Source organism: Rhinolophus hipposideros (assembly GCF_964194185.1).
Source record: "Rhinolophus hipposideros genome assembly, chromosome: 16".
NCBI classification, from domain to species: Eukaryota; Metazoa; Chordata; class Mammalia; order Chiroptera; family Rhinolophidae; genus Rhinolophus; species Rhinolophus hipposideros.
In genome coordinates, this window is record NC_138062.1 from 57,926,148 (window position 1) to 57,939,961 (window position 13,814).

Here is a 13,814-nt window from a genome sequence, read left to right on the forward strand (position 1 = left end):
GCTTAGGATATGCCAGAAACGGGAGTGGGCAGTAGGGAGTCCCAGATGAAGCCCAAGACCCCTAGAATGTGAGCACCCTGCAGGCAAGCATGTTTGTATAGACTGAACTGTATCCCCTCCCAACTACATATACCGGGGGTGCCAAAAACAACGTATACAAGTGGACGCTTTGGTCATCGTTGCTCTAGCAGTAGTTCGCGGTCATCAGAAATGTCTAGAGGGCCGGCCTGGTGGTTGGAGCACCATGCTCCTAACATGGAGGTCACCGGTTCGATTCCCACGTGGGCCAGTGAGCTGCACCCTCTACAGCTAAGATTGTGATCTGGGCTGCTGTGAGCTGCCATATGCTGCCATGAGTCGCCGGCAGCCATCGGGAGCGCAAAGCTCATAACTCCAGCATCGGCCAGGGAGCTGTGTCCTACACAACTAGACTGAGAAACAACAGCTTGAACCGGAGGGGCGGGAGAGGCGGAAGGGAAGGAAAAAAAAAAAAAGAAGTGTCTAGAAACTGATGGTAACCACTCTGAGCACCTCTTGTAATTGCAGAAGTCAAACATGACTTGTATTCATCTTTTGTTATTGGTATATATTGAATATTACAGTTTTAATAGTTTTTTTTTTCCTTTCTTAAAACGTGTATATATTTTTTTTGACACCCTCTGTATTAAAGTCCTACCCTCCAATGTGACTCTATTTGGAGATGGGGCCTTTAGGGAGGCAATTAAAATTAAATGAGGTCATATGGTTAGGGCCCTAATCTGATGGGATTGGTATCCTTAAAAGAGGAGACCACAGAATTCTCTCTTTCCGTGTGTCCAGAGAAAAGGCCATGTGAGAACACAGTGAGAAGACGGCCATATACCTGCCAACACCTTGATCTTGGACTTCCAGCCTCCAGAACTGTGAAAATACATGCCTGATGTTTAAGCCCCCCAGCATGTGGTATGTTGTTATGGTGGCCCAAGCCTACTAAAACACCCTCTGTGTTCACCTTTACCCTGTGCCTAGCACAGGGCCTGGCACACAGCTAGTGCTCAATAAATACTCCCGCATTCCAGTGAAGGAGAGGACAGACAACATGTAAGATGGTTTCACACAGTAATACGCAGTTATGAACATAAAACAGGAAATGGTGCGATTCTGCCTAGAAGATCAGAGCAGAATTCTCCAAAGAGAGCTGAGGAGGGGGTCAGCCCAGCTTTGGTTTGGGTCTCTATGACGTTAGTCCTCTAGGGGTGGTCTGCTGTGTAGTTTGAGAGTGTGAAGTGTGGGGGCCCCAAATCCCCAAGGTTGTACCAAACTCCAGGGCCGCCTGCCCACAACACTCACTCGTCATATTTCACGTGATAAATGACGTCCTCTTCCAGGGTCGAGCAAGAGGTCGAACTGCAGGGCTCGTCCTGGGACGGTGCCTTCCTTGTCACCCTGACAATCTGCGCCTCAAACCAGGCTCCCATGTTCGTGTCCCGAGCATCCACGTACTCACTGACCTGCGAGGAAGAAGAAAACTCTCTCATCCAGCCCAGGGAAGGAACTCTGATCAACAGCACTGACAAGGACCTGTTTTGGTTCTTGGTGCCAGATGCTTCAGGCCTGGAAAGCAAACCCAAATGCACGCAGTGGGCTTTCTCACGCAGTGGGGCATCTCAGGCACTGTGGCCATTTGGGGCCTCGCCACTCTCTGTGAGGGCCATCCTGGACACTGTGGGGTGTTGAGCAGCACCTCTGGCCCCGCCCACTGGCTCATGTCAGCAGCACCCCGTCATGACAACCTCAGGTGTGCCCAGATGTTGCCAGTGTCCTAAAGAGGCAGGATCATCCTTGCTGTGCCGCCCAAGGAAGCCAGAACTGCCAATTTTTCAAGAGAAGTTGGGAATCCAGATCATTTCGTGAAATTTCATCACCTTAGAAGGTGGTAGCAAATTCAGAACTTTTACAGCCATTGCAGAGGCCACAGAGAAGACATCTGCAGGTCCGGACCAGGGATTCTGCTCGGGGAGCAGGAAGGAATCTAGAGTAGTGTTACGTTCCTGACCAAAAAACTTCAGGTTTTCACGGCAGGACTCAGGGTGCCCAGCCACAGGGATGGAGGGGAGCTGGCTAGCCCGCATGAGCTTGTGGCTGCAGGGCAGGAGCGGGGGGGGCATGGGTCTGGAGAGTGTTCCCTGGGGGTGCAGAGACTAGCCTGACGGGGAGTACCCCCAACCCTTCTGCAGGAGCCTCACCTTGTACAGGCCAAGCTCTGTCTCGTCCCATACGTCCTCATCTGCTAAGCCCGCCTTCCCATCTGTCTCCACGGCCGCCTCGCCGCTGTTGGAGGACTTATCTGACTCGCTCTGGCCCAGGCAGCAGCCGGAATCTGTGTCAGAAAGCTCAGAGTCCCGCTCCTTGCTGCTGCTGGCGGGGAGTACAAGGCTTTGCCGGACCAGAAGCTGGATGGTGTCATTAAGGCGAACGTCATAGTCAAAGAGGGTGTGGCCATCCTCCATCTGCAGAGACACAAGACAGAGGTCACTTACCTGCCACACATTTAGTGTGTCTGCTGAGCGCTGGGCAGCGGAAACACACCCGAGCAAAGGACCTAATCTGCTCTCAGATTATGGGACAATAAAACCTGCCCACTGATGGGGTGGCCAGATGGCTCCATTGGTTAGAGCGCAAGCTCTGAACAGGGTCGCCGGTTCGATTCCCACATGGGCCAGTGAGCTGCGCCCTTCACAACTAGACTGAAGACAACGAGCTGCCACTCAGCTTCCGGAGGGGTGGCCGGATGGCTCAGTTGGTTAGAGTGTGAGCTCTCAACAAGGTTCCCGTTCAATTCCCGTATGGGATGGTGGGCTGTGCCCCCTGCAACTAAAGGTTGAAAAACGGCAACTGGACTTGGAGCTGAGCTGCGCCCTCCACAACTAGACTGAAGGACAAAGACTTGACTTGGAGGTGACAGGTTCTGGAAAAACACACTGTTCCCCAATATTCCCCAATTAAAAAAAAATTAGAACACCTGTCCACTGCTGCTGATACCCCTTCTGCAGGATCCCTAGACCCTCTCAAATTAGGACTCCTAGTGTCATACAGTGAATGTCCCCATGAGTACACACAGCATAATCCACTGTGCCCCTGTGCTGTGCACACATACTGGGTGACAGAGGAGATTTTCTTAATACTTTATGTGTTTTTTAACTTTTATTGTAGTAAACATGCATCATTGCCTTTATCACTGGTTCTCAATCAAGGGTGAGCCTGCTCCCAGGGGACACTGGTGTGCAATGTCTGGGGACATCTGTGGTTGTCACAACAGGGTGGAGAATGACGGGGGGGAAGGTGCTCCTGGCATCGAGTGGGTGGGGCCAGATATGCTGCAAAAACCTCCACAGTGCCCAGGACAGCCCCCCACAGACAATGACCCAGCCCTCATGTCAGCTGTGCTGAAGGGGGAGGACCTGGCCTACGTGAACCCAAGGAGACACCCCCCCAAATCTACCAGTCTTCTTTGGAAGGCTCCAGCTCAAATAGCTCATTCAGGGCAGCTGCTCTGACCCATTAACTCCACCCTCGATTAACCCCTTTATGCTAATTCCGCCCACACTATTCGCCTGCTAACAGGACCCCATGGCCAGCACAGCTCGGCAATCTGCACCCCTGGGTGTGACTCAGCAGGTGTGTGCAAGGGAGTTTTGTCTTCTGTGTCACATCCCAGTGGCACAAAAGGACAAGGAGTGACCTTTTATTAGAAATTGTCACATGGCACTCCACCAACACCCAATAAGGACCTGTCAGTGCATCTCGTTCTATCCAAAGGCCCCTAAGGCAGGCCTGCCCCCAACCCTGGGCACTGTGACCTTGGGGCCAATCACTCTCTGTGGGGCGTCCTGGGCACTGTGGGTGCTCAGCAGCCTCCCTGGCCCCACTCCCTTGATGCCAGGAGCACATCCACTTGTGACAACCACAAATGTCCCCAGATGCCCAGTGCCCTCTGCAGGCAAACAACCTCGTTCAGAAGTAGTACCCTAAAGAAAACGGAAAAGGGAATCATACACAAAAAGTTAACTTTGCCTCCTTCCCAATTTTCACCAAAAGCTGGTGGCTTCAAAGGACTGGTTGCCATTAATATGCACACAGCCCTGGGGGTCAGTGGCAGCAGCTTCCAGAGTCCAAGATGATCCTTCACTCCAGTGGTTGTTCTTCTTTCTTCATCACAAACCTGAGAATCTGAAGGATAAGGACCCCTCTCTCCCAGATATATATGCACCTCAACACGTCAATACTTGCTTATAGCTGCAGGGGCTGCTAAGGCGCCTCTAAAGCCCCCCGGATGTCCAAGGCACACGCTACCTGCTCACCCAGCATGAAGTGAGAGCCTCTGACATGCCTGGCACTGCCCAGGTACCACGGGTAGCCAGGGAATGAGACTAGCGCTGCCAGCCTTCCAACACAGGGCAACACAGGACAGCCATGACACCGGCCGGGTAGAGGTGACACAGATGAGAAGAGACAAGTCAACCTGTGCACCCCTGTTCACAGTAACTTCAGGGTGGAAACAACCCAACTGTCCATTGATGGTCCATCGAGACAACGGAATATGACTCAGCCGTGAAAAGGAGGGAGGCGCTGACACTCGCCACACCGTGGATGGACCCTGAACACTCGGTGCTCATGAGAGAAGCCAGACACAAAAAGCCACACGGTGTGATTCCAGCAATATGAAATGTCCACAACAGCCAAATCCAGAGACAGGACGTGGGTTAGCGGTTGCCGGGGGTTGGGGGAGGAAGATGGAGAATAGGGGAGTGATAGCTAAAAGGTGCAGAATTTCCTTCAGAGGTGATGAAAAATCCTAAAATTGACTGTGGTGATGGTCGCAAACTTCGAGGAATATAGAGTACTGAATATGTGAATTACACACGTGAAAAAAAAGAGACAGAAGATAGTCTGAAAAAGCTACATATGATCCCAAATACAGATGGTCCCCAACTTACAAGGGTTCAACTTACAATTTTTCAACTTTGCATTGGTGTGCAGGGATACAAATTCAGTAGAAACTGTATTTCGAATCTGGAATTTGGATCTTTTCCAGGGCTAGCAATAGGCAGTACGATACTCTCCTGTAACGCCAGGTGGCAGCAATGAGACAACTGCGCCCAGCTGGAGGTTAATGTAGGCGAGCATGTTTACGGAGGGCTGGGCTACCTGTGACTGGGCTACCTGTGACGTTCCGTAGTGTATTGGACGCGTTTTCCGCTTACGGTATTTTCAGCTTACGATGATGGGTTTATCGGGACATAACCCATCATAATCAAGGAGCATCTGTATATGACTCTAAAAAAGGCAAAACTATGGAGACAGTGAAAGGATCAGTGGTTGCTCAGAGGTGGCAGAAGGGATGACGAGGTGTGGCACAGAGGATTTTTAGGGCAGTGAAACCACTCTGGACCATATAATATTGAATATATGTCTTCATACTTTCGTCCACACCCATGGAATTTACGACACCAAGAGCGACTTCCTAATGCTAACTCTGGACCTCGGTTGATGATGGATGTGTCAGTGTGGATTCATCAGGTGTCACAAATGCACCCCTCTGGTGCCTGATGTCAACAGTGGGGGAGGCTGTGCCTGTGGGGGAGGGGCATATGGGAAATCTCCGAACCAGTCTCTTCATTTTGCTGAGAAACTGAAATTGCTCTAAAAGACAGTTTGTTAATTTAAAAAGATGGAGAGACAAGTGTCCCCAGTATAACGGACAGGGAAACCAGCAGAGGACAAGCTAAACAGCACTAAAAAGGACAAAGGACAAACAAGATGCTCGCACCCCAGGGCCTAGCAGGTCCATGGTTGGGCAGACACCCCCTCATTTGAGGGCGGGTCATTCTCTGCGGGGCATTGAGCAGCATCCCTGGCCTCTACCCACATATGACAGGAGCACCCCCAGTCATGACCACCACCGATGTCCCTCAACATGGCCTAGTGTCTCCTGGAGGGGCAGAGTAACCCCACAGTGAGACCCAGTGAGCTAGAGACCCTCACACGTGTGCCAGAGGGACACGGACACCAGTGTCCCTAGTATGCCCACAGCGTTATTTATAAGCAAAACTGGCTGACTCATACAAAGGAGTATTACACAGCTGCGTGCGACAGTGAAACGCAGCAGAGTAGAAGGGTCTCCCCCACACACCAAGGGAAACAAGGACTTCAGAGGATGGGACATAAAGCCAGCCACCTGCACAAGAGAGGCAGGGACAAGGCTAAGCCAGGAGGGAGCACGCGGTCAGATTTCTGTTTCACCAAGAGCAGCGGACAGAGGCCATGCTGGAGAGAAGAGAGGCCAAGAGATGAGATAGAATGCTCCAGAATGGCCAGCGCCTGGGGTCACATAGTGGGAGGGAAAGGAATGGTCACGTGAAGGCTGAGGCAGGAGGAACCCTGGTTTGGCTTCAGCACACACACTGATCCTCTCATGGCATTTTACTGACGCCTCCCAACGCTTGAGCCCCTCACTGGGCCTGACGAGGGCCCTTGCATCCTTACTGGTCAGGAAGCCAGGCTGACAGAAGCATACTGACATGCTCAGGACTGTGCTCCATGGAAGCGGCAACCCAGTGCAAGGGGGGGCCAAAGGCACAAACACGGCAGGTCGTGGGCGGGGAAGAGCTCCACCTTCAGGACATGATTCACAAGCTGGTCTGGCTGCTTCCAAAGGCCCCTTCTGGAAAGTTCCAGAGGGGCGCTGCAGTCAGTAGGAAGAAGTGTGCACGACTGTTTGCTATGGCGAGGTATGTGTGCATGCCCCTCCCCCACCCCTTCCCCAAAGCTGTGAAGAACCATTCAGGAACCATGGGGGAAGAGAGGCTGGGCCCAGGCCTGCCTCACGCCAATGCGTCCACGGGATGTGATGGCACAATCTAAGTGTGTGGGTTCATTATCGAGATCCCAAAATGCCCACTGAGGCTAACAGCATTAATAAAAGCTGTAAAAGCTGAATAACAAGTGAGCTGTACCTTATATTAAAGATCCTAATGTTAAAAAGTAAACCTGACATTAAAATTCTACATAACCAAAATTTCCAGTGAAAATCCCTTAACTTGCCTGTTGTAACATATGTAGCTGTCCCTAGCTCTGTTTGCATGCAGGCTACACACAGCACGGTCTGCCGACTCATCAACTGTGTATTTCAGAGTAGTGCTCGGTGCTTGGCAAATTCAGGTTTTGCTCTTTGGAACTTTCTAGGATTTTCCCCCTGGACAGTTTTGATCCACGGCTGACTGAATCCATGGATACGAAACCGTGGCTACAGAGCACTCACCCCTTGTGGCTTTGGGCAGTTAACCCTGTAGTGCCGATCCAGGTCTGAAGGCAGAACTGCCCACCATATTTAAATTATGTCTCTCTCGTAATCCAAATATGCTTCCTGGGCATTTGAAATTTTGAGCCACCAGCATCACGTAAAACTAATTACATACAGGATTTAACAACTAAACACCCGGTTTCTTTTGGAAACTTGGATTACAAGCTCGCCATGCTTACTGTGTCTGCCCGCTGACTACACCGTGACATTTTTCGGGGATACTTTTCAGTGTGCCAGGTGCTGCCCCAAAACACAAGAGGGTAGAAAATAAATGCCACTGGATTTGGCATGTGATGGCTCTCTGGTTGGCTTAGAGGTGGATGGGACACAAACCAGATTGCAGGATCTTAACGAGGGTGGTGTGAGCCTTGTACCAAGATGGACTTACAGCTAAAGGAGAGAGGAAGTGGGAAACCTCTCTGCCTCTCCTCCTGGGGATGCAGCTCCGGCCCCCCACCTTCCCATGTCAGCCTCCAGGCCTCTACAGCAACCTGAGGTACAAGCCAGACAGAGAGACGAGAGAGAAGAAAACGCAAGAAGCAGGGTCCCAGGAATGGCAGAGGGGACACAACTTCCCACTTAGGAAGCAGTGAGCAGACGACAGCACTTCAAGGCCAAGCGTGACCCCTCCCTCCCATCCTAGCCCCTCATGCACAAGGAGAGGGCGAATGGGGCATGACAAGTGAACTATGTCCTTTGACCCCACAGGGACACAGCTGAGAATATGCCCTGGAGCAATATTTGGGGACCATTGTTTCACAGGGGTACAGAGGAGCCTAAGTGATACAGGAAACGTGCACGCATGTATTCTCAGGCTGGAAATTTCCTCCACCTTCCAGTTTCATGGCAAAAAACGATGGATCTAAGTCACATCATCAAAAGCTCTTTGGGGTCCTCAATCGCTTTGGAGGTTGGAAAGACTGAGACTAAACAGTTTGAGCATCCCTGCTCTAGAAAAACTGCTTCCACGCACTGCCCTGGGGGACCTGTTCTAGCACATTCCACGACAGTGCTGTTCCTGACAGTAAAACCTGGCTGCACCAAACCAGAGCCTGGATCAAAGCACAGGGTGATTGGCACACTATGGCACTCCTGACAGTTCTGGCCTGAACCTGTTTTTATAAATAAAATGTATTGTGACTCCTACAGAAACATGCCCACTCATTTACATACCATCTTTGACTGCTTTCCTGCTCCAACGGTAGAGGTGAGAAGTCCCCAGAGACAAATATTTACTATTGGGCCTTTTACAGACAGGGTCTGCTGACCCCTGGCTTAGAGGGCGTGCCCTCCAGCTGGGAGTTCTTGGAGGTGGGGGAGGGGACCCTCCCTCAAGCAGCCTGAAGGACAGGTCCATGCCAGGGAACTGTCTTATTTGCTGCCTGACCCTGCCCTTTAGGAAGGTAAGGCGGCATTCAGGAAAGGCCAATAGAGCAGGGATATTTGGTGGGGCACTGTGACCTTCAAAAGGCCATTCCGAGGACACCATTTCAACCGAGCTTTCAGACTGACCTGAACACAGCCTTTCAGCCCAACATGCCAATTTAGCTGTTTTCCTAAAGTAAATCATGTACAAAATTAGTAGTTAAGTCGGGGCATTTCTGTCCCCAAAGGGACACTTGGCAACGTCTAGAGACATCTGTGGTTGTCATGATGGGGGGGTGCTCCTGGCATTGAGTGAGAGGGACCAGGGATGCTGCTTAACAAACACCCCACAGTGCCCAGGACGGCCCCCTACAGAGTGACCTGGCCCCAGTGTGAGCAGTGGGGGGAACCCTGAGCTGATTTATTGCGTCTTTATCGTGAGCCAGGCATGGTGCTCATTCCTTCATATCTATTACCTCACTCAGTTCTCACCATACCACAATGTGGTAGTCATGCCCCGGCCACTTAGCCAGGGGATTGGTGAAGATTATGTAAAGCGCAAATCATTGTACCTGAGTCTGTTAAAGGCTGTGCCACAAACAATAGCTATGGTTATTTTTATGGGCAGCCAAAAACAGGCACCAGATGCCTCTCCCCTTGCAGAAGCTGGGCCTGCAGCCCCGAAGTCCCTTCCCCCACACACTCCCTGCATTTCCGCCAATCAAGCGACATAACCGCCAACCCATTCAGCCTAAACAAGCCACCACGAAACCCTCCCATATCCTGAAAACTCAGCTATGTTCTGCTTTATGGTCTTAGTCAAACTCACTGCAGACCTTGGACTGCTATGCCATATTTCTTTAAAAAGGGGGCGGGGGAAGGATTGTGTACACTCTCTAGAACATTCTAGAAAAACAACTTTCTTGCACCCACTGGAAATTGTACTTTCTTTCACTATTAGTCTATCTGCAGACTTCACTTGCTTCAAGCTGCTGTTGTGTGCGCCTTCGTCCCCCACCCTCCTGTCACTGTCCACATCTCCTAGCGGCCAGGCCAGTTCCGGACCAGGCAACCTTGGGGAAATTGCATCAGGCTAGGAGGCCTGGCTTCCTTACCCAGAAGACAAAACCACCATGTGTCCCTTAACAAAGCTGCCGAGTGGGGCACTGGCAAGGAGCATGGGGAGCAGTTACAGAGATTACCTTCTGGTAAGAGCCCTGTATCTCACCACCGACAGCCTTAAGATTAAAGGCATGATGTATGCATCTAAACTACATTGGTGTTGCTGTCATCATCACATTGTAACTCACACAGACGTTACAAGGACTTTTTGAATGGGTCAAACGTTACGTGACGAATGGAGAAAGGGGTTGGTTATACGGGTGTAGACATCTGTCAGAACTCCAAATGGTCTGCCTAAGAAATGTGTCTTGCTACATATAAATTTACCTAAAAGAACAATAAGAACCACAAAAAGTGAATTCTAGTAAATGACGGGCACACTGAGCATTTAGGGGTGACGTAAACTAGTGTCTGCAGCTTCCTCTAAAATGCATCCCAAAAAATAAAGACAGGTTGGTGGACAGATAAAGACAGAGAGAGCTGGATGGTAAAGCGACCACACAAAAAGTCAGTGGCAAAATCTAGGGGTAGGTGTTTGTGTTCATGTTCTTTCAGCTTTTCTGCACGTTTGAAATGTAAAAATTAAAATGCACAGTGCCTGGCACACATGAGGCATTCAAAATCATGAGCTCCCTTGAACTTGAGAGGACTAGATCCAACCTGCCTTTGAACTACGTCATAAACTGTTTGGAAGGCACATGCAGGAGGTTTTCAGAAACTCTGTGAAAGGACCTTCTGCTGAACAAATAGACTGAGTGGCAAATCAGAATCAGTGTGGATGCCACAGAAACGAGCCCCCGTTGGAAGAGGCGGGAGAAAGAAAGCAGCCCAAGGGAGCTTCACTCACACCCCTGGCTTCTCTCAACAAGCACGCGACAGCACAAAGCCCCAAGTTCGCAGTATCAGCTTCCCCTCCCCAGGCAGGACGAGTTTAACTCAGTCTTAGGACATTCAAGTCATCCTATCTTTCACAGGGAGGTGGCGAAAGGTCTCCCAAAGCTCCACAAGCCCAAGAAATTAATCAACACGTCTCATTTTGAGTAACCACACAGGATCCTCCCAGCCCCCAAAATCGTGGCCAGGCGCAGAGCATTTATTTTTCAATCTAGACACCAGATGGCGGCAAGATCCTGTTCAAAACGCGAAAACAAAGTCCGGCGCACACAGCCCAACCGAAGACTTTTAAACCAGTCCGATCTCTACGCCGTCGTCCCTACAGTCCATCCAACTCCAGCATGGTCCTAGCAGACGGAACCAACACTTTGTTGTACCATCTTCTCCCACTCGGGGAAATCCCACTCACAGGACGGCCCATGTCCCACCACACCCCCAAAGACACCGACAAAACTGGAAACCCCCCAAGTGCCACTGGAGAAAGCATCCCAATTATGGAAAGCCGCTAAAGCAAGGGTGGCCATTTTAAATGCTACAAGGGGCTGGGGAGAGAGCGCAAAGAAAGGAAACAGAGGAGCAGGGCTTGCAGACCTCCCCGCCAAAAGCACCAGCAGCCCTGCCACCCAGAAAGCAGGCCCAGAATGGCGGAAATTCCTGATTTGCAAGCACTATCTCCAGCCTCTGACTAAGCTGATCCAAATTTCTAGAAAACAAATCCTGTGGGATCAAACACTAAATAGGTATAGGCTGAGGCCACTGGTGTTTCAAAGAACAACCGGGTCCCTCTGTCCTAGTGTTTGAGTAATGATTCTAGGCTCTTCCTCGAAATTCATCCGTCTTCCATCAGCCACCTCCAACTTCTTTTCCTAGAGATTATTTTGAGGGAGGCATCAAAAACAGTAAAATAAAAAGGGAGTTTGAAAGCCCAAATGCTACAGATTCGAGTGCCAGCTGCCTGCCGAGTGTGTCAATCTGCGAGTTCAGCCTTTGTTCCTGGCTCAGGCATGAGTTTTCTGTGGAGAACACGAAGCGGGACGGGACGAGGGGGGAGAGTGTATATGCTGTGGCCACCAAGGAGCAATGTCTGGAGGAGACAAGAACAAAGCTGCTGGGCGGGTGGGCAGTCTGCAGGACAGGTTTACCTGCTTGCCCCTGTAGAAAAGCCTCTGAAGGCCTGGCTCCACCTGGAACAGTTCCTGGATCTTCTTCCTCAGCTCTTCCACCTTGGTCAGTCTGGACAGTGAGTCCACGGTGTGGGCCACCTTCCCATCCATGGTGCGAACCTGGATCCACATGGTGCTTGCTGGTACTGAGAGGAGCAGAGAATGGAACCCTCAATCAGTTCTGCCACCATCACCACAGGACTGTGCCATACTCGGTCATCCTTGCTTTTGTCCAGTCTGGGGACACCAGGCAACTCCCCAAACGCCCCCTTAGCCCCCTAGTCCCCATGGACTGCCAGAGATGGCCCAGGGTCCCACAGAGCAAACTATGTAGTTAATGCATTAATGACTAGAACCGGTGGATTGAGGAGACAGAAAATTAAGGGAAGGCAAACAGCGCCTTGGACCACTCAGTCCAATCCACACTCCCCCTTTCAGAGGAAAAGACATAAGTCCATAGGAAGGACACAGCCAAATAGTGAGGGGCCGAGTTTGTTTGTTCATTCGTTCATTCATTCATTCATTCATTCATTCATTCATTCATTCATTCCCTAGATTAATACTGACGCCAAGAGGGAAACCCAAAAGTCCGGCTGCAGATCGGAACTTCAGAAGTCCCTGGGAACTCTACTAAGTATGATGGAAGGGGAAGTACCCCACTGGAGACCTGCGAACCCCTGACCCTTCAGTTCCCGCGGCCCCCCGCAACCCCCGCGCGCGTGCGCGACGCGCCCAACCCCGCGGTGGCCATGGCAACCATCTGGCCCGTCCCGGCCACCCGTGTGCGCCCCGCGCGACTTACCTTGGCCCCTACGGCAACCCCGCGTCCCCCGGACCCAGACCCACGGCCCCGGAGCCCCTCTCGTCCTCCCGCCCGCCTCGGCGGGCCACGCCAGCGAACCCACGCCCACCCCCTTCGCTGGGACCGGCCAAGGGGCCCCTTCAGCCAAGTCCCGCCCCCTTCACTTGAGAAGCCTCGCTCATTGGTTCTGCCGCGCCCGGCCGCCCCGCCCTGTTCGCTCCCCATTGGCCCAGACGCGCTCGATGAACTAAGGGCGCGCGAAATCGGGCTCGGGCGCGACAATTGAATCGCGGGGCGCCCCGCGCGCAGGCGCGGAGCCTGACATCCTCCGCTGCGGTTCGCCGGGCCCTCCCCCACCCAGCCGGCGCGACCCCCGCGGGGCTCCGGGAATGTTCCGCAAGCCGTGCCGGAGTCAGGAGTTCCGGGGGTACTTCCCAGGGCCGGTCGGGCGGGGGCAGAGCCCAAGACCGCGCACAAGGCAGCCCCGGCGCGGGTCACACGTGCGCCCGTACTAGCCGCGCGTCCCGGGCGGCTTACTAAAGTTTTGCAAAGTCTTAGCGCCGGGTGTGCCGGGTTCCCCAACCGCCCCGTCCCGGGCTGGCACCCGGATCCGCCTGGCTGCTCACCTCTCCCGCCGCCCGGACCACTTGCCTGCCTGCGCACCTGACCCGGCTGGGGATGGCGACTGAGCCGCGTGCGTGGACTCGACCCTGCGCGGACGTGCGTGCGACCCGGAGCGCCCAGCCGGCCACCAGTGCCCTCTGCACTGCCAGCTGCTCTGATTTTTTTCCCGCGAAAACTCGGCGTTTGGGAGTTGCGGGAACACGGGAGGCCACGCCGGGGGCGGGCGCCTGCCTAGTGATTGGCCGCTGCAGTGGCGGGAAGCAAGAAAGGGGGTGGGGGGCGCCCCCGCCTCTGTCTACCCCCCCACTCCGCCCAGCGGGCCACGGCCCCGCCCAGCCCTGCGCGCTCTGCTGGGCGCGCCCAGCGTGCAATGGGGCCCAGTGGCGGGACCTGGGTCCCCCCTCCGTGTGTGCGCTCCAGGAGCCCTCGGGACTCGTGGGGCAGGAACACCTCCCCCAGTAGAGACCCCCCTGACCTACTAAGTCCGTTGCTGCAGACCCCC

The 13,814-nt window shown here is 52.8% G+C and overlaps 1 protein-coding gene across 2 annotated transcripts in view; it reads right to left on the reverse strand.

The window, feature by feature from the left end:
• UHRF1 (ubiquitin like with PHD and ring finger domains 1) overlaps nucleotides 1-13,814 on the reverse strand; it is a 58,445-nt gene that overhangs the window by 19,622 nt on the left and 25,009 nt on the right. For both annotated transcript variants that reach the window (XM_081076058.1, XM_081076059.1), the window contains 3 exons: nucleotides 11,866-12,032; nucleotides 2,226-2,489; nucleotides 1,330-1,490 (listed from right to left, as the gene is read on the reverse strand). In XM_081076058.1, the coding sequence (XP_080932184.1) occupies nucleotides 1,330-1,490; nucleotides 2,226-2,489; nucleotides 11,866-12,018 (578 nt within the window). In that variant the 5' untranslated portion in view covers nucleotides 12,019-12,032. The remainder of the gene's footprint in view (nucleotides 1-1,329; nucleotides 1,491-2,225; nucleotides 2,490-11,865; nucleotides 12,033-13,814) is intronic.